A 23,253-nucleotide genomic window follows, 5' to 3' on the forward strand; every position below is an offset into this window, starting at 1 on the left:
TTTTCACAAAAAAAAGTCATTTTCATACAAACAAGCCCAACCACACCAACGAAAGCTCAACATACTGTATTAATATAACAGATTACATCAAATGACAACTGACAAATTGCAGCTAATGTAGTTGTGTAGCAGTTGCCAAACTACGTCTGTAATGATAACATTAGTCCTTTGTCCAAACGGTATCAAAATTTCACTGCTGAAAACGAGAAGTCTTGATCACAGATTAATCAGTTGTTTACATTTGTAAATGGTGAACTTTTGTGACTGACAGCTACACGTGTTCAGCTGCACATCACACGAACAGAAGGACTACTCTACCCTGGAGGGTCATGTCAGAATTCATGGCTTGAAGTTCAAAGCAATACCAGGACTGTGTGAAGTCTGAGAGAGGAGCTGCTGGGCTTTTCTTCCACGGTCACCTGATCTCAACCCTGCTGTACATGTCTGGGAACATTAAAAACAAAACAAACAACAACAAAAAGGCAAAACACAGGGCGACAGCATAAGACTGCTTCTCTGAGATGCTCGGAAGATAACTGGAATAATGTGAATCCTCAAATAATGAAAAAATTCAAATCACTGCTGGAGTGCAAGCTGTGACTAAGGCAAACAGAAAACATATCAAATGTTATTAATATCACATTTATTGTAATAAAGTTACCAATTTACCTCTTTGGACACATAACAAATGTTTGTGTAGTCAAGCTTCACAAATGTGGAATAAGTTTCTGAAACAGAGTTCTTAAGTAATGTTTTGGACACTGCTGTCATTTTTTTTTTTTTTACTGAAACTTATATTCACGTTTACAAAATGCACTGTTTTGCCAACACTTCCCTCATTGTCATGTTTTTAAAATAAACCCTGGTTCTTTCACACTGTTGTGTCACATTCAATATGGTCATCATGCCGAATCCATATTGGCTATGTTGCGTTATTAAACCTCCTCACCTTATAGATTGTTGTGGAATGTACCATCTGTTTTGCACACCTGTTTTTTGGGATCACTGTGAGCAGCCCCACATCCTGCATGACTCCATGTATTGGATGAGTGAGCTTTCAACTGCCATTTAAAAGGTCTATTTATGACAAGGTGGGGGGCTCAGAAAGGGGCTCAAAAGCACAACTCCAGTACACAGGCCAAAGCTGGTCATTAATCCAAACAAGGTCGGTACAGAGAAAGGGTGTCCAGAATCAGGTAGAGGTGTCAAACTCGTAAGGCAAAAGGCAAAAACCACAAGGAGCATAAACTACGTCAGAACACACAAGGGACTACAGAAGGAATAAATGCTGGAACGCTTGACTAAACAGAGAAAGACAATCTGGCAGAGAACAAAGGGGAGACCAAGACTTAAATACACTAGGAGGCGGGGAAACAATTAGACACAGGTGCAACACATTAGGGGCGGGACAGGTAATCACAAAGGCGGGAAACAAAGGAGGGCAGGAAGCGAATCTACAAAAAAGACAAAGGGATTAGTGATTTCAAAGTGAAACAGGAAACTAACTAAACAGGACAGACAAACAGGACCAGACTCAAGAGCTGGATGTGACAATTTATAGCACCCTGAACCCCGTGTTGTCACTTCAGTCTGGGAACATTCAACTTTTTTTTTTTTTTTTTGCTCTTATTATCAACAAAACCATGAACATATCAAAACCAGCAATCCTATTAATGTGTGTTGTGTTATGTGGAGTCAAACAATCTTTCAACCATCATGATCTCCATTTACGTTTTGCCACAAAGTTGAATTTACATTAAACTCCACTATATTCCGGGATATATATATAGTAACTAGTTATCAATTATAGTTATTCATCCATCCATTTTAGTTTAAACTACAATACATAAAGTAATACCTAATAAGTGGTAATGCTTTCAATTATGAGGAGCCGTTGTTCCACATTTCAAAGAAAATATGGCACCGCTGAAATGTTTGTTTGACTCAGCTGGTCGAATTGTGTTCAAGTCAGGCAAAGACAGACTACAACACGTTCATATTGGATGGATTCATACAAATTATGCTGTAAAATAAACACTTAATTGCTATTAGTAGAAATGCGTTTGCAGCTCCAACCGAACTGAGGTGTGTAGAGAAGACTTGCTTGCATCAGACCTTGGTGGACAGAAAGTCTATGTTGATTGTGAGTGCATCATGGAGACAGGCAGGAAGTCTCTCTCTCTCTTTCTCCCTCTCTCTCTCCCTCTCTCTCCCTGCACTCCTGTTACAGAGTCATTCTGCTCAGCCTCTCCCACTCATCACTGCTGCAGTGTCTCAGTGCTTCAGTCGCTGACCTTCCACAGGGGACCATGCAAGCATTTGTTCCCAGGTAAGTTTGAGGGATACTGAGTCACGCTGCTCTATTCCTGGATTCTTGTTCCACCAGTTTTATTTTCCGATATTCAGTCTGACAAATCTACTGTTTTGGCAAATCTCCAAGTCCTTGTGTTTGTCATCTTCATGTAGAGTAACTAAGCTTAGTGAAGGTGCTGCAGGCCTTGTTGAACTGATGTAATTGAGCTTGGAGGTTTTTACTTTGGGGACTGAAGATAAGTTCTTCTCTTTGATCTACTTCATTAGCTTCTTTATGTACATTAGTAATTATTGGCTGGAGGCTATTGTTCTTAGCAAGTATTTCAGCTTATGAATTATTTGCATTTTTCATCATGTGGCTCAAGAGGAGCATTTTGTTGTGTTGTGGTTTGCAGGTTTTGTTATTATTAATGTCTGGGCGGATAATGTTTGTGAGCATCTGCAGCAGGGGTAGGTCTAACTACTCATGGTCGATTACTTAACTGCATCTTTTCTGGTATAAATCCAAATAACTACCCACAGTCATGAAGTTCAAATTGCACTGCTTGCTTTGTACATTACGTGCGGCAGAATGAGCTGCTGACCAGCCCGTGGACCCTCTGTCAGGATCCAGGGTGACTCCACAACTGAGAGATCAATACCAGTAAAAGCATAGCAGAGGAGGGGGTAGGCAGCTCTGGGTAAAACATGAGCCTCTCCTCTGGTGCTTGCTCAGCCCTTTCTGTTGGTGAAGCCACTGGCGGAAACTGCTCTCAGGTCTTAAAGTCACAATGAGAATGCATTATCATTGCATCTTGCTTCCTTACTTTGATGTCTTTCTTGTTGTTGTTGTTGCAGGGAGAAATTATTGAAATGGCAAAATTAGTGGGATGACACACCTGCTGATGCAGCATGAGGCCACAAATTAAGATACACAGCAGGAAGTAGGGGAAATGTGGCTTGTGGGCATTTATTTTTACACAATTAGCCAACACAGCGAAAGTCCTTTTTTTTCATTAACTGATTTAAACTGATTTTACTTTATGTTGTCCGGCGAGGTTGGATTACCAACTAGGGAAAGTAGGAAACTGCCAGAAAGACAGAAAGATAATTCAGTGGGTGTATAGTTGGCTGGACACACAAATGTCCTGTCCTGTCCTCTCACTGACTCTCTGACAAGATCTTCCTCAGTTAGTGATAAGCTGTTTTTTAAGTAAGTTGATTAATCACAAATTTTTTGGAGATTATGCAACACATAAGCACAAAACACCTTTTTTGCACCATACAGTAATTATTCATTATATACACAAAATACTGCTGTACATATAGATTGGACTGCGTGACAGAAGATGCCTTTTGTTACCTAATATTTATATCTGATTTTCATCAGCTTCCTTACGTGTGAAACTCTTTGTAAACTGCGTTTCGAAAATATCAGTAAACAAAGACTTACTGATATTTAGAGATTGCAGTTACAAGTACCTGTATACTCTGTATGTTTCTGTCTGTCATCCTTGCACTGATCAGAAACTGTTTGCTGTCTTGAATGTTATGGCCCACTGTGCATGACTCTGATATTTTACTGTTTTTGTACTGACCCAGGTCGTACCTGACCCCGGTCAGGGATGAAGAAGCAGAGTCTCAGAGGAAAGCAAAGTCTCGTCATGCCAGACAGACCCGCAGGTCAACACAGGTAAAGAACACATGTCGTGCAAAAGTCAAAGTTTCATTGTATTGTATTGCATGTGACTGTTGACAGATATGAAGTTGCATGAATGCCCTGCAGGGTGTGACTCTGACAGACTTGAAAGAAGCTCAGAAGATCAACAGACTGTCTCCTCAAGGCAGGCAGACGGAGGACGGAGGCAGTCTGAACGACAGGTCCTGTCTGATGAATGGCTTGACAGATGAGAGCAGAGTGATGATCGGCCTGACGGAGTCCACAGAAACAACAGAGATTAGTCCCAAATGGAGCAAACTAGATGAGGTGAGCAGAACAATTATTTTTGCAGCAGGAGTAACTTGTTTGAAACACTAGAGGATGTTTTTATCTGTGTTTTTTTTTTGTTTCCAATGCATGCACAGCAGGGGAACATTGAACCCATGTTAGAAACCCTCACTGAGACTCCAATGCCAAGCATTTCATATTCGTCTATTGTCGGATCCAGTGACCTGCCCTACTGCAACAATTCCTTCAAAGGTCAGAACAGAATAGAGTTTTTTTTTATCTTGTGTTTTCTTGAGATTGGCTTTACTTTCTCTTTCTCTCTATGAACAAACTTTTATAAAACTTCAATAATGATGCTGCATAAAAACACCAATCAACACAAAGCACTGAGATAAAACATACAAAATTATTTGTTTTTAACCATGTTTTACAGCTTTTGAGACCCCAAAATAGAATTAAGGTGTCATTATTATAATATTTCTTCAGTTCAAAGTCTGGTTTAAAAGTGTGTAAATGTAGGAAAAGTCATTGAATATCAAGGTGATAAAACAATTCAAGTATGTTTTTTGAGCCCCAAACAGAACATTAGGGTTATGTTTGTTAATGATAACAACAAAACTACAAAAAAAAAAAAAAAAAAAACCCTCTAAATGTAATATTTTCAGCAGGTACAGTAGAAATACTTCATTTACTGTGTGTGCAGTTGGTGAAAGATGGCGGAGAGATGAAAATCAGAACCCTGTTGAGGACACAGCACAGATGAGCTTTGCCACAAAGCAGCAACAGAGACGACACTGCTGTGATGCTGAAGGTTCAGACTTCAACGCTGCAGAGGTATGTGGAAAATCTTTACGTTTTTAGTTCAATACCATCAGAAAAAAACTAAACTTTTCCAAAGCACCACTAGATGGAGCCAAAGGATTTTCAAATACATTTTTCATGCTCCCAGTTTGACCATGAGGAAATGAGTATGAACAGTTCACTTGATTAAAGCTGTTTATTGCACCAAAATCCCTTGAGAACAGAGAACGTGTTTCCAAATTTAAGTGTGTTCATGACATACTTTGGTTATCACAAAGTAAAAGAGATTATTTATTTGTGAAAAATGCATCTAGATATTAAATACTACTCAACTTAAACCATAATAATTGCACTGTTCTGTGTGATCAATATTCATTAGCACCTTTGTTTAGTGTTCACATCCTGTTCGTCCCTCACCCGAAAGCTAAGTATGCTTCAAAGCTCTAATCGCTGATGCAACATTCTGAGATGTGCTGCAATCGTAGATGTGAAGCGTGTGTTCAGAGATCCTTTTAACTAGAAGTGCTGGTTAATATCTCACATAGAGACAGTCCAAGAGGACCGAGCAGCCGCCCCACTGCCCCCACCCCCGAGCTCTCTAAGTCGCTTTGCTTCTTCACATCACATGGCTGGGGTGTCTCAGCATTCCATACCATATTGGGCAAAACTGAGACGCTCTCCGTGCAGTCTTAGCCTCGGATTCAGGGGGATTGACTTTCTTTTCTCTTTCACCCTCTGAACTGATAGTGTGTTCTCTCCACCTGTGTGCGGCATGTGAAAAACCGTGACCCTGAACCTCATCACTGATTCCTCCTACTGGATGCAGCCTGTTCACTGGAGTTTCTGTCAGGATATTCTGTTAATGTGTGTTTCTGAAAAGAAAATAAATTTACCACAGTGAACAATAAGGAAAGGGGACAGAGAGATGATAAGTCAGTAAGGGGAGATTATAGCTAATTATGGACGTCCTGCACGTTGTACAGTATGAATGGAAAATGGTTTCTCTTTGTGAGCTGATTCCAGGTCAGCAGTTTAGCTGTCCCCCATGATGGAATCTGAAACGGGGATCTGTTAGTAACATGAGAGTCTCTTAGCTTTACCGAGAGGCCTATATCTGTCTGTGATAATCATACCGAGCAGCGAGGTTTCATCAGAAGCGTGACAGGCTGCCCATCACCAGAGACGACCTCTGTGTGACTCCATGATGATCTGAACAGATTTTCCACATTTCTTTTTCAGCAGCTGAGAGAAAGACAGGTGAAGTCAGCTAAGAGATTCTGCTTCTTTAGATTTTATTGGTGATGATTATTATACAAAAAAGTGACCACTTTTGCAGCTAGTTGTTCTACTAAAGTACCGCTTTATAATGGATGGGATTGGGTGATTAGATCCTGCTGGTAGTGTGACCTGCTCCTCCATATTAACTCCAATACTCTGGTAGCTGCTTCTGTGGCTTACTTTCTGTTTTCGGAAAATGCAGGAGGATAATATCCCATATGGAAAGTCCTGAAACTAAGGCTGAGGATCAGACTGGGGGGAGCTCCAGCTGGGATCAACGCTTAATAAAAGTCTCCAACACCAGTGCCAGTGTAGTTTACTGCCACCAAGTCATATCCTCCACAGATGGTCTCTGAAGATGAATTGAATTACAAAATATATAGCACACAGAGTACAAGATGAATACTATTTCCAGTTTCACTTTTTGAAACTTGCATGGGTCATGTCTCAAACAAGAACCAAAGGCATCAGTATTAACCTTTCAAGAAAAACTCAAGATGCAAGTAAATTAGCTCTATATGATTATTAGGTGTGGATGGTTGTTCACTGGCACTACTCTAAACTGAAAGCCAGATCACATCATCACAGCCTCTGTCAAATAATGAAGTCCTGCTTTTTCATTTTATTCCCTTTATCTTTCGTATTCTCAACTATACTGTCTGCAGTATCTTTCTTTCTATCTGTCCGCCCTGAGCAGGGATGAGGGGGTTTAGGAACAGCGAGATGCTGCAAACCTCACTATAAAAGGAAGATAGCAATGAGCAGGCTGGCGCAGACTATGGGAAGAAAGTTAGGGGAGGTGCAGGGTTCTTTAAAGGAATAGTTTGTGCTTATTCTTTTAGTCTTTAATGCTCTGTAAGGTAAGCATGAAGAGACAGCCAGCAGCCCAGTTGACATAACTTAGCATAAAGACCTGAAACAAACAAACAACAACAACAACAACAACAAAAACATTACAAAAAAACCCCTCTGTTGGCTGTAGCAATTATGACATTTGTTTATGGAGCAACAACATCCAAGAAGGATGGCATCAGATCAGAAAATGAAAATCAGAGGTGCTGGTTGGTTGATTTTGTTTCATTTGCCCCAGAGCCAAGCTAAACGTTTGCCCCTGTTTTCAGTTTTTGTGCTAAGCTAAGCTAACCAGCTGCTGGTTGTAGGTTTATACCAAAAGAGAAGAAGTATATTTCCCAAAATGTTGAACTATTCCTTTAAGAGCAAAGTGGAAAGTGGTAAGAGGAAAGCCTTGTGATAGCCTGGCGACCTGTCCAGGGTTTTCCCCACCTCCTGCCCAGTGTCACCTGGGATTGGCTCAAGCGACCCCCCCCACCACACACACACACACACCCCGCTTCCACCCCCTGTGACCCTCAGAAGATAAGAAGAATAGCTCATGGATGAATGGTAAGAGGAAATGTGGCACAAGTGCTCTCTGTTAACACCATGTAACACTCACACACACTAACACCATACCCTCTCCATCACACTGTAGGTTGTACAGTTTTACTTGACACCTCAGGGTTGTTGATGGCTCCTAAGAAAACACGTTCTGTTGACCTTTCAGGACACAAACTGCTGTCTTTGTGCTCCACCTCCCCTTTATCCCCGTCCACATCAGTGGACAATTTTAGCCCTCAGTGTCGAGTCCGGCCATAGCAGAGCCTCTGGCGGGCTGCCACAGAAAACTGCCAAAGCTGAAGAGAGCAGGGAGAAGCAAGGGGGGTCGGGGGGACTGGGAGGGTGACCAAGCAGTGAAGGGAGAAGGAGAGAGAGAGAGAGAAAGCAAGAGAGGGAGGGAGATGGAGAGAGAGTGTATAACTTTGGGAAACATAGGAAGAGGCAGCACAGGGAACAAACTTTTCTCTCTTGGCTGGACTTTTTCAGATTTGATCAAAGACCTCAGTGTTGACAGAGCAGAGACAAGGGATGATAATTTGTTTACTTTCCTTGCTAATTGGTTATTTCTCTGTTTTTCGATCAACAGATAATTTGTTTGGTTGTTCTTTGCATTTTTATCTGATTATGGCTTCACAGCCTGAGCTTTGAAGAAGGCGTGACCACACATCTGAAATCTGTCCAAACTTAGCTGCAGCTCTCTCCAGCTCAGGGGAGTGTGAAGCCGGACTGAAACACATTTACACACACACACACACACACACACACATACACACACACACACACATACACACACACACACACACCTGTTGTTGCTGAGGATTCCCCGGGAGCGCAGTCATGGGCATCTGCGTCACTGTTGCTTGAGGGAATCTGCGCGTCTGTGCAGCTGTTATCTGGTTCTGGCCTCAGTGAATGTTACAGTAGAAGCTGACCTGCCTGTTCAGGGTAGAGGAGGGAGATGTCATCCTACTACCCGCGCACCAAGGACCTGACTCGCACCAGAAAGTCACTGACAGATTCACCACCGTCCTCTCCGTCCCCTACAGACAAAAACTACAGAGTAAGACCAGAAGCTTTTCTTCTAGAGAAATATACCTTTTTGATTTTGAACTTTATCCTGTTACCAGTTTAACAGGATAGATGTGTCTAATTTCAGATCTCTGCATGTTGTAATTTGTTTTCATGAAGCTGTTAAAATGATTGATTTTAGTTTTAGAATTCTTAGTTTGTTTTCTAACCATAAACTTTGCTGTATGTTAATCCAAACTTGAAGGAGGCATTTTACCTCCTGTAGAGACTGATCCATGAACAAGATGCATTTTTCTGGATTCAGACTAAATCCTCTAAGACGTCCAAACACAGGACAGCACAAGCTGCAGTAGAGCTGAAACATTTAGTTGATTAATTGCTTAGTTGATGTCCAAAAAATGAATCAGCTGCTATTTCAATAACCTATTAATCATAATTGCCATATTTCAAGCAAAAACACCAAATCATTGTGTTAATTGTGAGGAACGATGGCTCTTCTTTATCATATTTGATTATAAACTGAGCAACTTTTGATAGTTTGTTTTTAAAACTTTCTTGTTTTAATCACTTAACATCTGTGATAACGCATGTTTACATGAACAATCACAGCTCCTGATTCACTGAAGTAGTTTCTTAAAAATGAACAAATAACTTGGGGACCATTCGTCATTCATTTCAGCTCATTTGATGACCCATGAAAGAGACTTGAGTATTTGCTCTGAAGCGCAGAGAGTCTGACCACACGTTCTGGAAAAGACTTTTGGATTGAAACATTCCTTCTGTAATTTCCTGTTTTTTTTTTTTCTTTTTTCTAAGTGGCCTATTCTCATGGGCGTTGTTTGACTGTTGTGTTTATGTCAGTGCATCAGACTGAGCTGGACACTGCGTGACAGGCACATTTAAAGGGACAGACCGATGTAAAAACACTAAGCAATGTGATTCTGTCTATTTAGAGGCTCGTACAGTAATGTCATGCAACACTACAGACACTCGTCATTGTGCAGTTGCCAGCGGCGAACGCCACCAGTGGATGCTGTCATTCTTTTGCTCTGTTTTCAAGAAGTGTCAGTGTCCTCGTGCCGTATCCATGGTGAAACCCAAGCATTAATTTTCCATGATGTCAGCCCCCGTCTGAATTGGCAGAGTTTTCATGGGAGAGAAAATGCAATGCAGAGGAGGCGGAATCAGATTGATGCAGTATATTTAGCACTTGTCACAATGTTTTGATGAGAACCTGGTCCTCTCCAGTAAAATACAGAGTGTGTTACAGCTGCGAGCAGCAGGAAGAGGTAAAAGCATTTACAAAAACACATTTACATTACTGGATAACACCCATCGTTCAACAGACGAGAGCAGTAGAGAAAAGTCACTTTACTCATGTACTGTACTTAAGTATAAATTTGAGATAATTGCACTTTACTTGAGTGTTTCCATTTCATGCTACTTTATAATTCTACTCCTACGTCTGATACCTTTCAGAGGGAGATATTGTACTTTTGACTCCACTATATTTACCTGACAGCTTTAGCTACTTCCCACATTAACATTTTACATGTAAAAATAATAAGCTTACAAAACACAATATAACATTAAAGATTAAACCATTTTGACCTGACCTGGGTTGGGAACCACTGGATTAACTGTTTAAAGTAGTTAAATCTAGCTCCACTTCAACCTGCTACAACGATAAAATGCTGTTTGCGCATTGATGCATCAGTAGTATATTTACATCGAGTACTACTGAGCACTACTTTCACTGGTAGATGTGAAGCATTTTGAGTCAGTGATTTTGAAAAAGAAAAAGAGGACGGTACTCTCAGCGGCCAGAAGGTCTCTGATGTACCGTAAAGAGTTAATAGAGAATGAGGAGTGGCTGAAGTGAGGAAAGGTGAGTGAATGTGGAAGAAACGTCTTTTATGGTTGTGCGTGCAGTGTCAGTTCCAGTATGGGGGCGAAAAGAGAGAGAGAGAGAGAGAGAGAGAGAGAGAGAGAGAGAGAGAGAGAGAGAGCAGAGTGTGTAGCTCATATTTTCCTACTGCAGCCATCCAGTCAGCTCTGAAGGCAGATGCTGTGACAGAAAGAGGGGACGAAGAGAGAGAGAAGTGAGATGAAGGGTGAAGAGGCTAGTAATGATGATTTCATTGGCTATTGAAAACTGCTGTGAACAATATCATTTATACTTCTTAGCAGTGAGCTCATGCCCCCCCCCCCCCCCCCCCCCCCTTCCCCACAGTGTACAATTTTGGTCTTGGCATACCATAAAACTGGAGGCAGTTGTGTTTACAGAGAGCCCGTGGCTCAAGCATGCACCCGTCTGTCTGATATAGTCTGATGCCCTGTTGTTTTCTCCCCTTCGCCTCCTCCCGCATCTGCTCTGCCTCGCATAGTTTACTGCGCTACATGTGCCACTTCTGACTCCCTCTGTTTTTCCTAACAAGGGAATCAGATTGGTGCAGCTGCCATCAGAAGTAGAGTTTAAACCATGATTCACTTTCTGGCTTTGGTTCAGTGTGGACAAAAAGCTTCATGATGCAGAAATACATGTAATGGCATGCATGTGTTACTGCAAGTTTTCTCTCTTTTGCTAAGAATCAGCCGCATAAATCCCGCAGGGCTCAGTCAAAATTTCACTGGAATTAAGTTAAGAAACTCATTTCACCAATTTCCTAATCCTTTGGTGTGAAATAGGTTTCTGTACAGGAACTAGTAATCTTGAAAGTGTTTGGTTCACATCCCCACAAGCAGGCTTCACGATAATTTATTCATAAAGCCAGGGGTCCAATCATCCTGGCTGATTAATGAATGTATACAGAATCTGATGGAGGGATCTCCTCAGTGTTGCACAGAGAGATTGGAGTGAGTGAGAGCTCTTCTTGGCTCCATCCTTGGCCCTTCTTCATCTGAGGTCATGGAGGTCTGTTTTTTCCTGGATAGCTCTGCTTAAGCACATGACCACATAAGGACAGGCAGCACTGGCTCAGTTATGTAAACACTTGCTGAGGAGTAGCTCCTTTGACGCTGCGTGAAATATCCCCTAACTCACCAAATGTGAGCGCAGGAATAACTGTTCCCTTAGACATAAATTGTCCTCCTATAAAGCACTCGCTTTTAACAAAGTCTACATGTGCTGCTTGTCTCAAACAGCTCAGACTACCACACAAGATGTTTATTGCAAAATATTTCTAAACAGCGCTGTTTAAAGAAGTCTTTCCCTGGCAAGAGAGCAACCCCCAATCTTTGAATTCAGGAGTAAAGTTTACGAGACAGCAGCAGATATTGCAAAGAGATCACGGATCAGTCTGGCCTCGTATTATGGCATCCTCTCCTCTCCGTGACTCGCTTTTCCAGTCTCTGACCGATAGTAAACATTTCCAGTCATCCTTCTCTCATGTGCCACATTTATCGCCTGCTGGTCAGCTGCGTGTTCAGTGCAGAAACAGGTCTGGCTGGAGGTTTGGGTAGACAGAAATTTTTATACCTGAGATCCTGAGCATGACAGGTACATGAGCACAGAGAGGCAGGAGGCAAAAACCACACCTACCAGGTTTGTGCTAATGAACTTTAGGCCCCTCTCTGAGGGAATGTGAACTCTGAAAACACACACCTGAGTCAAAAACAGTTGGAGAAAGATATATATATACAAGTTCTGTGAATGTAGCACAACTTCCAAAGCTCTTGGCGAAATGGAAGTAAACTCAGTATTTGATCACAGCAGGCAGCTTGGCAGCCATTTAGACCGGACTAGTCATAGCAAAAAACCTGCCAGGACAGCCTGCTATCAGTTTGTTGTCTGAGGTCAGCCGTCGACCCGTCACACAGGAGATACTTAGCTTCTGATGTCATGATGTCATCTTTATGCTGCAGGCCATTGTGTGGCAGCCGCCTATTCTGAAAGATTAACCGGGCTCACCGGGGAGGTTTGACCTGTGTGAACCCTGTCAGTGCAGTGATGGGGTGAACTACATCTCACTTCTGCATGCACTTTTGCCCTCTGGGGGCTTCAGGCCTCTGGACACGCTGTGATAATTCACTCGGAAGTTTTGTTTTTGTTCTCTGTTGGAAAAAATATTTCACTGCCAAGCTTCTGTTTGGTCTCATCAAACAAATAAATCTGAATCTCTCCACAACAGAACATTTTTCAGACAGTGTTGCTCCCATGCTGTGGTGCTGAGTGATCACGCTAACATGGCTTGTTCTTTGTTTTTCAGCATGACAGACTGTCAAGGTAAGAATTAGGCACTGCTCTTTTTTTTCTCCTGCCTTATAGAACTGTATTCCTTGAAATAAATAAATAAATGTCCCAAATAAAGCAGCACTGTGTACAGAGTATGATCTGCGTTGCCTCCAGGTATGACTCCAGCGGAGAGAGTGCAACAGACAAACCACTCGGCCGCACCAGCTCTTATACGCGGAGAGAGACGAGACTGGCCGCTATGAACAGACAAGAACAAGACTCCAGTACCAAAGACTATAAGAAGGTAGTCACTATCACTTCAGTTTAAACAAGCACATTCCCTCGTGATTCAAAGCTGCAGACCCAGACACAGCATGACTTTCTGGATCAGCATGCAGATTTATGCATGGTGCAACTATTTTTATAATGCTCCAACAAGGGCAAGCAGATGGAGACTTAATTGGACTTTTACATAATTAACATCAGAAACTATCTTTGTAAAAAGTATTCACACATGTAAAGTTTTTAATGGACTTTATTATTTTTAGTCACATGCACACCAGTTGGTAATATGCTTGTGTGCATAACACTAAATAAACCGCATGGCATGCATTCTCACAGTATTACAGAGGAGCTAGAATTACGGTGGAGTTGGGCAAAAGTTAGTTATTGCTCAGGCTCGGGGGTTTTCAAACTGTGAGGCCAGGTGAAAGGCATTTAAGGTAAACGCCTTAGCAACCAGTTGCCACAACTTTATTTGAAACTCGTTCTCGAGAACTTGCCTAAGAATCATCAAGTTTTTGAATTTTCTTCAGTATCAAAGATCAAAATAACCCAGTGATTATTATGATCGATAATTATTTGCATAATATCTTTTTGGTTGATTTAATTCTGAACACTCAACTTGCTAACTTTTTATTAATACTAATCCTTAATCTTCATTTTCTTCTTTTTCAGATGTATGCGGAAGCTTTGCATGAGAATGAGAGGCTCAAGTCCAGGTTGCAGGACAGCAAACAAGAACTGGTCAAGATACGCTCCCAGCTGGAGAAAGTCACTCAGGTACAGAAACTGTCAGCTCAGTCATCTTTTCACTTCTACGCCATCAACCTTTTCCCATGGGTGTGCTGAAGAAAGGTCATGGCTGTTTACTTTATGAAATCATGTTCAAAAATATGGACAATTCTTCAAAGTTTTCCTCCAGTACTTCACTATAACAGCACCATTCTAACTTCTAGAGGCACGACAGGATATCGGAGAGGTCTACAGTACTTGAATCTGAGAAAAGGGTAAGTGTCCTGGCAAACTTCTGGCATTTATCAAGGGGGATGAACGTGCATTTCTTTTCTTGAATCTTTTTCCTTCTAATTCATAATTTTCATGCTTTAATTATTGTCCAATGGCCTTTCACTCTTTGGGTTTCCAAGCGACGATAAGAGTGTATTTATATCAGTTGTGTCTTCTTTATTTACAGGAAAAACAAGCTCTTGAGAAAAGAGTGTCAGACATGGAGGAGGAATTAAAGGTCAGTCCACACAATATTAAATTGTGCATACTCACACTGGGTTTAAATGGCACCTACTTTGTCTCAGAAACAAGTTGTGCTTCATTTATCTCTGTGGCTTTTTTGCCTAACAACAATAACACTAACAGTCCTGGAGTGCACACATGTCCAGCCAAGTCCCTCTCACTCATGCTAAATGTAGCACGCCTAAAGTGTTTTTACTAAGCAAAACACACACACACATATAGCACACTCCAGGTCTGTGGTTAGGCAGGTGGGTTTGGAGTCAAGGAGAGGGAAGGTTAATGCTGCAGGCTCATTACCCACAGTGTTCTGCTGGGCCACTTCCTGCCAGGATAAGGAGGAGCCTGTGCTGCTGCTCCCCTGCTCCACTTATCCCACTGTTGGGGTGAACATTGTGACCTAGTTCCAGCTGAATACCAAACCCTGTCCAAGAGCAAAAGACCTGCTTTTGTGAGACATTCCTGCACTGCACTGTGTGTATTCTGCTTCACAAAGAAACACAGGACATGGCAGCAGAGAGATTTCAGGCCTGAGTAGATGCAGTCTGCACTGGGTTCTGTGTAGAAGCAGTCACAAATTACACAATAAGGTCATAATTTAATTGTTATGGCAAATCACAGCAACATTGTTATGTTCCTCAAGAGAAAATCCTGGCTCCGGTCTGAGGAAGTAGAACATTCAAACACTGATGAGAACATTAGAAATAGGACACATGCAGCTGTGTGGTGTGCCAGCAACAGATGTTTGACTCCCGTGTTGTCGTGGTTCCCTCAGCAGGACGCCCCACTGCGGTTCCGCTGTGGGTACCAGCCCTGAGGGCAGGCTGTCTCAGGGGAGGGGGGATGGTGAGTGGTCGCTAAGACACAGAGGATTGATGATTGACACCTGCCTGTCACCTCACGTGATTCTATTCTGTTAGAGACTGGGGCATGTTTACACGTGTGGACGCACATACTTTGTGTTGTGAGCTCAGATATACTTTATAGTGTGAATACCACAGAGGCACAGGCACGTAATCTGTTCTATTTTCTTTAGATGCAAAGCACCTCAGGGACATGGCTTGTCACTCACTCTCAAAGTCACTTGTACTTGTTTAGCAAGGTACAGACCTGTACAGTTATTGTTACATTAGGCACATGACACATGACAACCTGCGCCACCTAGTGGAAGGGAAAAATAGCAGCAATGCCTCAGACCTGCAGACAGAGACATATCATGTTTGTGTTCTCCGGGAAAACCAAGTAACAGCTGCTGTCATTTTAACACTTACACCATTGTAAGTGTTACAACCGCTGCTGCTGTGATGCTTGAGGAGCCATAAAAAAAAAAAAAAACTGCAGTTCTGACACTCATTTCCCACAAGTGACACAAGTGTCAAAACTGCGCCATGCTCTTGGCTGTAGGTGGCACACAATAGTTGTTACTTCTCTTGGCCATAGGGGGTGCAGCTTGGGTTGGGGCGGGGGGGGGCTGCTATTTCCTGAGGACTGTAACTGCTGGTGCCGCCAGCGCTCTATTTGACTGGGCCTGGTTTCAAGTGTTTCACATCGATAGCACCGTGTGTCCTTGTTTTCCCTTTTAAATTAGTATCCAAGTGTCTAAAGAGTCGGATTACTATGTAGGGTCTTAGATTTCTTACAGAAAAGCTGAATTATTCCTAACAGCCTCTGAAACTTAATTAATAGCAACTGTGTAAAATTATCGCCAGTGTTCGAGAGTGTAGTCAGATCTGATTTAATATCAAAGAGCTCAATATTTAGAGAGTGTAATAAAGGATACTGGTCATTATACATTCCCACTTCACTCTGTCCTTTTCTTTCCTCTTGCCAAGGGCACCTCTCCAGAAAATGTGCTGTTTTATTCTAATACCAAGAGAACATTAAATGCATGAACTGTTCAGCCTCAAACACAAGCTGGCTTCAAATTGCTTTTATAAATGTGGTTTGGTGTTGTAAGAAGCAGCTGGACGTCTTCCTTAATGTCATCCTCGGCCATATTTGTGTCTTCAAATTTGTGTTCGGGCAGCCCGAGACTCTACAAGTGCACTATGTATGGGTGTGTGTGTGTTCTGTGGTTTCCCCTCAGGAATGGTGTCAAACCACAGACGTTTCTGTCAAACCACACTGAGGTTTACCTCAAAAAGTCAGGCCAAGGGGAGGGAGGGAAAGGAATAATTTCCATTCCTCTGACTTATAACTGACTAGGCTCTTGCTCAAAGTCTGAAATAGTAGAGTTTTGGGTCATGTGAATTTCTCTCCTTTCCTTTTCCTCTCCTTTGCAAATCTATGCATATAAAAACAGCCCGCAGCACATACAGCCCAGTTTTGATGAGCTCAAACACGAGGAGAACTGGCTTCATGATTTGCTTTGCTTGTTGCAGCTTTTGCTATTTCTCCTCCAATCTCTCTGCTGAGTATATATTTGTTTATGTAAGTCTTCTGATAAGTCCCTCAGATCTATTGTTCTTTTCCCCTGTCTGTGTAGGTGTGTGGGTGCATGCCTGTATGAGTGGATATGTACACAGTGTATGTATGAGTCTTTCTCTTTGCACACTGCCCTGCCTCCCTGCATGCTTTCTCTGTCTGCCCCTCTCTGTATCTCTCTCCTCCTCTGTGCAGGCTTTCCCTGCTCTGGCTCAGGTCCAGACCTTGCGGAGGGTGAACGAGTGTCTCCTGGCTGAGAATAGAGCCATGCTGCGCGTCCTCGCCCGCCTCTCTGAGACGGCCTCCATGCCGGAGACAGAGGACCTCTGATCCTCTGACATCACCTGTCCTCCTTTCCCCTTGCTCCCCCCTTCCTCAGCCACATAACTTCTACACTCCTCTCTCCTTCTGGTGCCTCTACAGCCCCTCGTCCTCTGCTGTGTTCCTCTCAGGCAGGTCCTGCACCCTCCCAATGCTCACTTCCTCCACACTGCAATGCATCTTCCTCTTCACTCTTTCTTAACCCATTCTCCTTCATGGCCATCAGAGGGCAACCCAGCTGACCCCTCCCTCCAAAAACATCTCTCATAAGCCTTCTTTGAAGTGTATTTTTAGCTACATTCGTGCTGCATGGGGCTTCACACGACATGGACACTGCATTAAGAGTTGTTTTTTTTCTGGTTATTATATAAACAGTTTATGGTAGATTTGCACCATACTGAATGGATGCATTTTATAGCAGTTATTGATCTTGTGTAATCAATGCAAAGTAGTTTGCCAAGAAAATGGCCACTCCAGTCAATCTTCCAAAGGAAATGAAACGAGTGAGTTCATTACACTTCAAAATGAAAAAGTCTTGTGCCACTGAGTGACACATACACACACACACACACGTGTGTAAAGAGCAACAAAGAAAATAAGATGGTCTCCAAACATATCGTTTGCCACAGGTTATGAACATGTTGCTGCCAGGTGCCTTTGCTAATTCACCAGTTTGGGTAATGTGTCGCAGCCAGAGCACAGGGTTATTGTTTGTCCCCAGTCGAGGGGAAATACTTTGACAAAGAGAGTGGCTATTTTTAGCCATTGCTCCTCATGAGAGACGTGACCTAGATATGGGAATTTGACCCTCTCTCAGTTTCTCTCTGTCTTTGACTTCATTCTCTTTCACTTTTCATGTGCAGAACATATGTCAAAGTCACTCCTCACTGCATGATCAAGTACTGTAAAGCATGTCCTCGTTGCCTGGCCTCAAACTTTACTGAGAAACTACTTTTAGACCACTTGTGTTATGCACTGCTGTAGCCAAGAGCGCAAGGGAAGGGCCCAAATGCAGACACATCAGACAAAGATAATGATAATGTCTTTTAAATTAAAAATCACCAGCATAAAGTCAAGGTAGCCAGGAAACAAAAGCTCAGAAGAAAACCAAAAATTATTCACGAAGGCAAAAAACTCTGGAACACAAACTCAAAAACAAACTCAGAAGTTCTTCCTGGGTAAACCAGGCAAGAACAGGGTGACAGGCACAAACAGTGACACAAACAAACTTGGGCAAGACACAGAAGAGGTGGGCTTGACAATGGGAACAGACTCAAGAACAAACAAAGAGACAGAGGATCAACGAGTCTTAAATACACTGGGGCTAATTGACAACAGGTGAGTCAAATCAGGGAGAAGCGGACAATCAACAAAGGCAGGAAACTAGACAAACATAAAGAACAGGAATTACTGAACAATGGGGAACAGGTACTAGTAGCAGGACTTCAAAATAAAACAGAAAATACAAAATCAAACAAGAATCCACAAATAGTCCATAAGGAGTTTAATAAAATCCAAAAAGAACTCAAAAACTCACCCAGACAAACAAAGAAAGAGTCCACAACAGTCCAGAACCAGTTCAAAAGAAGTCATAAGAGCCAGACAGTCCAGAAAGAGTTCCAGTCCAAAAGAGTCCCCCATAGGGGCTGGTCATAACAACTTGCTGTTAGTGGTGATTCAAGATATTTGATGATTAATGACCCTGGTGAATAGTGTCATCGCGCCTGAAGCTTTAAATTACAAACTTTGTATTCACTATTCACTTAAATTATAGTCCAAACAGTGTATAGCGTGACCATGATGTTGTAATGATTTTCTAATATCATTTCTTTCCCTCTGCTGTCCCAGATCTTAACAGAGCTCAAGTCAGACAACCAGAGGCTAAAGGATGAGAACGGGGCGCTCATTCGAGTCATCAGCAAACTGTCCAAATGAAAAGATATCTGAAGCGCCTGCTCTGTGTCTACGGACGCTCCAACCCTGAAATGGCAGTTTAATTATCCATGATATCCCAAGTTGTGACTGCTTTCTGAGTAAAGGCGAAGGGGCTGTTTCGGCTGCGTCGCAGAAATAAATTCCCTCTGGGACTGGTGAAGATCTAAAGAGAAGTGCTAAGAAGTTTCAGACACATGTCACAGTGTATGACCGAATTACAGTAATTGTTTCTACTTGATTAGTTACTGTTATTTTGTAATATACAGTATTTCACATTAACCAAATAGGGACCAGTTGTACTGTTTGAATTACATTTCAAGACCCAGTTCAAACAAATCCAGGGGTTTGCATGAAGATACTGCTTCTAATATGATACCTACACATCACATTGACACATCACATTTGTTGCTACATCGTGCACTGCAGAAATGTATTTTTAATGTTGTCTTATTTATGAAAGAAGAGAAAAGCCAATTATATAATTGATTTTTTTTAAACTACTGAAATAATCATAATATATCTGGGTTAAACATGGGGAAAGTGTGGCTGGAGCATCACAGGTCCCCCAGAGGCCAGTTTGGAAAGGAGATGGATTTGAAAAAACTTTATTTCAATCAGAATAAATGACATAAACGGGTAAACTGAAGCCTTGCAAGCAACAAACTAACAAAGGAGTTCCAGAGAGAATTAAGAGAGTCTCCCATTAAGTGTCAGAGTGACAGCAACCAGCAGAGAAGTTTTGCAAGATGCCATTTTTCCAGGCAACAGATCAAAACTCTGTACTATATTGAACTGCATTACAACAACAACAAACAGGTTAGATAGTTTTTGTCACATGTCAAATCTGTATCATTTTAAAAATTAATTTATGCTTTTTTAAATTGAAATTTTCATTTTTGTTTACCCAACACATGATAATGTCCCAACTATATTTGGCATTTGAAAGGCCCAGTACTGGGTACATGCACTTTGTACAGAAAAGACAGTGTTGATCTTTAATCATTTGGGCATCACTAGCAGCACTGTGTTACCTTTAGAATGGTACAGTTTCCATAAACATAACTGAATGTTTTCCAGATTCTGTTCTGCAGTTTGTTTTTTTGTGTGTGTGGTTTCAGTAGCTGTGCTTCAGTTTTTGTTTTGCATGTCCTTCACAGAGGATTTTCATTTTTTAATCCAGCAGCACATCTTTAAAACAGCAGAATGGCTACACAGAGGAAACAGTCTGAGTCAGTCTGAGTGTGTGGGAAAGACAATGTACAATGTTATGTTTTGTAATAGAGATATATTTATTTATTTATGCAATTCTTAGTTTGAATATTTCTCTGTTGTTTACTCAGTTTTCTTTTTGAAATAATACACCACTTATTTTGGTTGACCTGTTGGCCGTCTTTGTGTTGGCTGATGAAAACGCAGATGCCAAAATCATCCACTGCTGACATTTTAACCTCCACAGTATTGTCTGATCTTAAATATTAAGCTCAATCCACAGTTTTAGGAACAAACTTTTCGTTTATGTGGTGTAGTGGTATACTTACAATTTAACATAACTGTGTTGTGCTCATGATATTGTGACACAAAAACTAAGTTAAATAATTGACTAGTTGATACACTGAGTTGCCAGTTCCTTACCTAACTACATATAACAGAATCCAGTACAACAGCCCTGCTTTAATAACAATTTTTATGAAGCTTAGCAGCTTTTGTTCCACAAAATATCTGAAACATTAAAAATGTTCATCAATAAGCAAATTTGAGAATCTGGAATAAAAATTAAACCATGAAAGAGCCCACTGTTCTATAGCAGTGCCTCATGGAGCAAACCCACTGCACCATCACCTGCACTATATTATAAGGGTTTAGAGGGAAGGCAGATAAAGTGTGTTTCTTATGCATCATTTCATATTTCATGTGTCAGACTCATATCACTTGGTATTTAAAATTCTTTTATCTGTAGAATTACTATAAATGGTGTGCTGGAGACGTGAATGATTCTGGCATCTGTCTTCTCTTCGCTTAATGGGTGAGTTGCCAGTGTTTGATGTATTCCTTTAACAATGTCATGGTTTTGGAGTCCAAACAGAGCAGCATGCTGTAACACCAGTGTCATCTTTGGTCACATCCAGTAAACTGATTTGCTCAAAATTAAAGATACAGCTACTTCTACATGTGCTGTAGATAAACTGAACTCTTTAGAGTACTGTACTGAAAAGTCTGAAATGTGTTGATGATAGCTTAATATGCACACATTGGTTTACTCACTTTGCTTAATAAACTGTAAAGGGATGGAAATGTTTCTCCGTGTGACATTAATATGCATCAGAGGCAGAGAGATTATTAGGAGCCAGCTGAGCTGAGCGCACTGCATATTAAACACAAACAAATCATGGTAATTAAAAGGCCTTTATTTCCTATTAGTTTTTTTTTACAGAACTGGTAACACATAATGATAAATTTGTAGTAAGTTATTTGGTTCCCTTGATAACTTTATAAGGATCCCCAACGTTTGTCCACATAAGGGTCAAGAGGAGTTTGTGAGCAACGTTTGTGTCCAGTCAAGGGCTAAAGCATGCGATCCACAGTAGGCACAAGTACTGACATGAACACGCGCACCACAACACTAGACACGAAGAAACACAGCTAGAGGACACAACCTGGCTGTCCTCCGATGCTTTAAAAGATGATGAAGAAGAGAAAGAGGTGGAAGAAATTAAGAGTCTTAAGAGTACAGTTGCATCAGGGATGAGCTGGAGGACTAAGCACTCAAGAGGGGAGTTTGGTACGGTCCTGCATGTTTGGCAGTATACAGTATGTCCATGTTGTAAACATGAAGGCCGGCATTCTTTACGCTCAGCAAAAGCAGATTCAGTGGAGAACTCAATGAGCCTGCTTCCTGTTCAGCATAACGATACTGATGGTAACATAGCTGGTAACACAAAAACAGGACAAAGACACAAACAAAAACGCAATCGTGAAAGAGTATGGTGACATATCTCTGGCATTGATTCGAATACAGTCCTACATTCTACATTAGAAGTACACATCACAGAAAATAAAATGACAGAAAGAGTGATTACACATATGCACAAGAATACAAAGAAGAAATACAGCGAGTAATAGAAGAGACAAGACATCATGTTTCAAAGTGGTGTCTTTACCTGCTGACAGGTTTCTCAACACAATTTGACAAGGTGGTTAATGATCTACTGAACTTTGGATGGTTTCCCTTTTTAAATCCCAACATTTGTTTAAAAAACAAACTAAAAAAAAAAAAAAAACACAACTAGCTGTGTGAACGGTGCTCTAAAACTGTCTCTGCACAGCTGAAACAGCACACAGTTTCAGATGCAGTTGTGCATAAGGTATTGTACATCGACACAGCTATCAACAGAACAGGTTAACCCCCATATTCAAAATATAACTAAGATTGTTTGAGCATTACAGTCACACACACAAAAATGTACATTTAAGAATGAGTAATGTGTCCGATGCATGCAGACCTGTACTGTATATTGTCATTATATATATTCCAGTGCTGTGTTTTTGCACCATGTCTGCTAAAGGGCCTACACTTTATCGATTTGAGCACACACACACACACACGTACACGCACACACACACGCACATGCACACGCACACACACACACGCATGCACACGCACACACACACAAGCATGCACACACAGCTTCCCAGTCTCTGTCCCCCATAGAACTTAGATGTCCGGTGGTCACGTGACTGTGGTGACCCGAGCAGTGAAAGGAAATTAAAAAAAAAAAAAAAAAAGTGTGCTATAAATTTACCTGTAATCACATTTGCCTCATCATCTGATGTGTTTTGTTTGCCTAGATTTGAACAGTGGCGACGAATGCAGGCAACTGTAATCAGGTACTGGCAGTATTTCTGAAACGCACTGAGAGCTTGTATTTGAATTGCTCTCGGCGCATCATTTGGTCACAGTCAGCAACATTAAAATGGGACAGTGAAAAAATACAATATTGCATTAGATAATGTGCGGCGTTACACAACACATTGGAGATTGTTGCCAGGACAGATTGATAGACGGCAGTTTCATGTTTACTTCAGAGAAAATTCAGAGACTGAGGTGAACTTAAAGGCATAGTTTGGG

The 23,253-nt window shown here is 41.5% G+C and overlaps 1 protein-coding gene across 4 annotated transcripts; it reads left to right on the plus strand.

Annotated features, from left to right (window-relative positions):
- The first annotated feature begins 8,157 nt into the window (after nt 1-8,157).
- On the plus strand, nt 8,158-21,411 carry LOC121199649 (protein phosphatase 1 regulatory subunit 12B-like). Of its 4 annotated transcripts, none has more exons than XM_041064538.1 (8): nt 8,158-8,777; nt 12,955-12,971; nt 13,095-13,224; nt 13,878-13,982; nt 14,159-14,209; nt 14,395-14,445; nt 15,223-15,293; nt 19,041-21,411. In XM_041064538.1, the coding sequence occupies exons 1-7, from the start codon at nt 8,676-8,678 to the stop codon at nt 15,262-15,264; spliced, it is 498 nt and encodes a 165-aa protein (XP_040920472.1). In that variant the 5' UTR covers nt 8,158-8,675; the 3' UTR covers nt 15,265-15,293; nt 19,041-21,411. The 4 variants fall into 4 exon arrangements, with proteins under 4 accessions (XP_040920472.1, XP_040920480.1, XP_040920465.1 ...); XM_041064546.1 differs by having other exon boundaries at nt 15,226-15,293; XM_041064531.1 differs by lacking the exon at nt 15,223-15,293.
- The last annotated feature ends 1,842 nt before the right edge of the window (nt 21,412-23,253 follow it).

Source organism: Toxotes jaculatrix, chromosome 2 (genome assembly GCF_017976425.1).
Source record: "Toxotes jaculatrix isolate fToxJac2 chromosome 2, fToxJac2.pri, whole genome shotgun sequence".
Taxonomy (NCBI): domain Eukaryota; kingdom Metazoa; phylum Chordata; class Actinopteri; family Toxotidae; genus Toxotes; species Toxotes jaculatrix.